Source organism: Pygoscelis adeliae, unplaced genomic scaffold (assembly GCF_000699105.1).
Source record: "Pygoscelis adeliae isolate BGI_AS28 unplaced genomic scaffold, ASM69910v1 Scaffold315, whole genome shotgun sequence".
Lineage (NCBI taxonomy): Eukaryota > Metazoa > Chordata > Aves > Sphenisciformes > Spheniscidae > Pygoscelis > Pygoscelis adeliae.
Genome location: NW_008824865.1, coordinates 86445 through 89399, shown reverse-complemented (window position 1 = coordinate 89399; position 2955 = coordinate 86445). Strand labels below are relative to the sequence as shown.

The window sequence follows — 2955 nt, the reverse complement described above, 5'->3', positions numbered from 1 at the left end:
AAGGTTTAAGTAGGAGCTTGACAAGCTGGATTCAGAGTAAAGTTAACCCCGCGCTGAAAGGGCCCTGTCACTAGTTCACGAATGGACCCTTGATGTGTATTGAACCTCACCAGAGGTATCCCCAATGCCAAGAACTTAGATGTCCAAGCTAGCTCCCAAAAGCCGATGTTATTTCACACAAGTTGTTGAAGACGCAGTTTTGCACGTGTACATTTGTACAGAAGCAATTCGGAGATTTTCTGTAGATGCTGCCTTTGGTTCTGACTTCTTCTGGAGAATACACGCGCTGGAAGAGATTTCCTGAAACTGCAATTTCGACAGAAAACATACTTCTCCTAAAAATAAAGTTTATGGAATTCCTGGCATATTTTCCATTTGGCAATTTGTATTAATTCATAAAGGTAAATACACTTACCATTTCAACAAAAAAACCCCCTTTGGTGACTCCTGCAGGCAAAATGAGTGGAATGTGATATGGATGGAAAATACTCTTATCTGCAGGAAACAACTATTGCCCCGCGGATAAAATCAGTAACGTTGATTATTTTGTTGTTTCAGGAGGACAAAAAATGTTTCGTATGTGACTCCAAGGATCCCTTCCACGATACTCTCAATCCTGACAGTCATCGCATTGAAAACGTGGTCACCACGTTCGCTCCAAATCGCCTGAAGCTCTGGTGGCAGTCGGAAAATGGTACGGGGGTTTGTCCGGGAGCCATTTCCAGGGCTGCGAGCTGCTTTTCCTCCTTTTGTTTAAGGGTACCTGCGGGTTTGCTGTTATCTCTGGCCTGGTGATTACTGCCCTTTGAAGGATCATGCTGTTTGAGCATGCTGTTTTACTCATGCTGAGTAAAACTGTCTGCTTTTGTGTGCCCTGGAGCAGTCCTTAATCTACAACGAAGCCCCGTCAGACCTCTGGGTGTGTTGGAAGGAGCCGTCCCACCACTTTGCAAGAATCCTTTCCTAAAGAGAAAAGTTTCCCACACTGGCTCCAGATCTCCCTCATGTTCAGGCAGCGGGAGTGGAGCAGCCTTCCAGGAGTAAATATCCCGAGGCGGCTTTGCCAAGGAAGCACCGCAGGGCTTCCCCACGCCGCTGGGCTGGAGGGAGGGTGTGGAAGGAGGAGGTTTGGGCACAGAGCTGGGGGCCGCCGTCCCGCCCGCAGACCTCCTGCTTCCCTGCCCTCCTACCCCGGGAGAGCAAAGCCGGGGACATCTCCTGCCCTGCAAACTGCCTTCCCCCTCCTGGGCTCCCTGAATTCCTGCATCCATATGCCAAACAGTAAAACGAATACCAGAAACAAGCCAGCTAGTTAAAAAAAAATATTGCATGTTAGTTCGGTGGCTTTTTTTCTTTTTTTTTTTCTTTACGCTTCCTCTGCGCTTTTTACTTTTATGGTTATGCTTTTGGCATGCCTTTGTACACAAAACAAGGCATTGAGGTTTCTCAAACAGCAGTCCTGCCCTGAAGCCTTAAAGCCAGCTGGACAGGATGGGACTTCTGCAAATGCATTGGCAGTAGCTGTCTTACTGCATATTAAAATAAAATGGTAATATTTGTAACATTTCTGCTGCCCGATGAAGAAAGGTTTTCACTAAATACTTTTTAACCATTTAGATCAGACTAGCAAGCTGCTTGTCTCCGGCAGCTCTCTTCTAGCGTTCCAAATAATTCATGTTTTTTGCAACAGGCTTGGCAGCATTCACACAGAAAAGTTCTTAGCTCATAAGGTCATGAAAATGTCCTTCAACAATAAAAAACAAATGATTCTTTCTGTCCAATTTATGTTTTCTTCTATTCAGGCATACAGCAGAAGGGACCATTACTGCACGCTCCACATTAAATTACAGCTGGTTGAAAATTTAAGCGCTTTATTGGTTTATTATTTTAATTTCTTACCCCTTCTCCTCTCCGTAAATCTTGATTTTTTTTTTTTATTTCTAACTACAGTATAATTAGTATCCAGCTGTTTTGAGAGATCTTTTCACATGAAAAAATAGTATTTGTAACTGTTTTTCTTCCTTTCTGTGTAGTGTCCTTGGCTGTAGGTAGTCATGAAACAGAGTTTGGAAAACCTTTTGCTTGCCAAAGGTTTCCTAGCCCTCACGTTGCAAAGCACGGCTGTGATAGTTGCTTTAGGAGTATTTCAAAACCAGGTTGTAAAGGAACTGTTCCTGCGTCCGGATGGACAGGAGAGTCCAGAGTGAGCAAAGAAAGGTGGGAAATGGCCCCTACCAGCCATCGGTGAGATTTGGGGTGTTAGGGCTGCAGAAGCTCGCGGCTCTGTTGCTGCCAAATGGGCTGCAGTGTGTGAGGACAGCCGGGGGTCACCACGCAGGTCTGGGCTCAGCATCCTCAGTCGTACCAGCCACTGGGCGCTTTGGTGCCAGGATCCAGCCCATAGCAGTCCCCATCCTTACCCTACATCTAGTGATGTTAGCCATGTCACGCAGTCTAAAATAACGGCAGTGCAGGCTCACGCTTTGGGTATAACGTGTTTGGTGCAGATGATGCACAGGAATCCCATGTGCGATACACTCTTCAGCAGGTTCTTGGTGTCTCCCCCGTACCTCAGTAACGCACTAACCCTCATGTTCCTTTTTGACAACAGAGCCAAGTGGCAAAGAAAAGAGTCCCTGCGTCACCGGAGCGAAGAGCTTTGGCAAATTTTAGATGTAGAGGCTGGCGGGTGTCCTTGTTTGCTGCACAGCTTCTTTTCTCTGCCCCTGCAGGTTTGGAAAACGTGACTATCCAGCTGAACCTGGAGGCCGAGTTTCATTTCACTCATCTCATTATGACCTTCAAGGTAAGGAAGCCACAGCTTTACCCCGAACCTCAAAACACGAGGAAATAAGAGATCTCATAGTCTTTCACATCTGTTTGATATTTGGGATTTGGGCTTTGACTCAGCTGTTTTGCCTGATTTTTTTAGAACTATCAACCATTTTTAACTCC

At 45.9% G+C, this 2955-nt stretch overlaps 1 protein-coding gene across 1 annotated transcript in view; it reads left to right on the top strand.

The window, feature by feature from the left end:
• Nucleotides 1–474: 474 nt before the first annotated feature.
• LAMB1 (laminin, beta 1) overlaps nucleotides 475–2955 on the top strand; it is a 42344-nt gene continuing 39863 nt past the window's right edge. The window contains exons 1-2 of the mRNA XM_009324386.1: nucleotides 475–694; nucleotides 2733–2806. Coding sequence (XP_009322661.1) covers nucleotides 475–694; nucleotides 2733–2806 — 294 coding nt within the window. The remainder of the gene's footprint in view (nucleotides 695–2732; nucleotides 2807–2955) is intronic.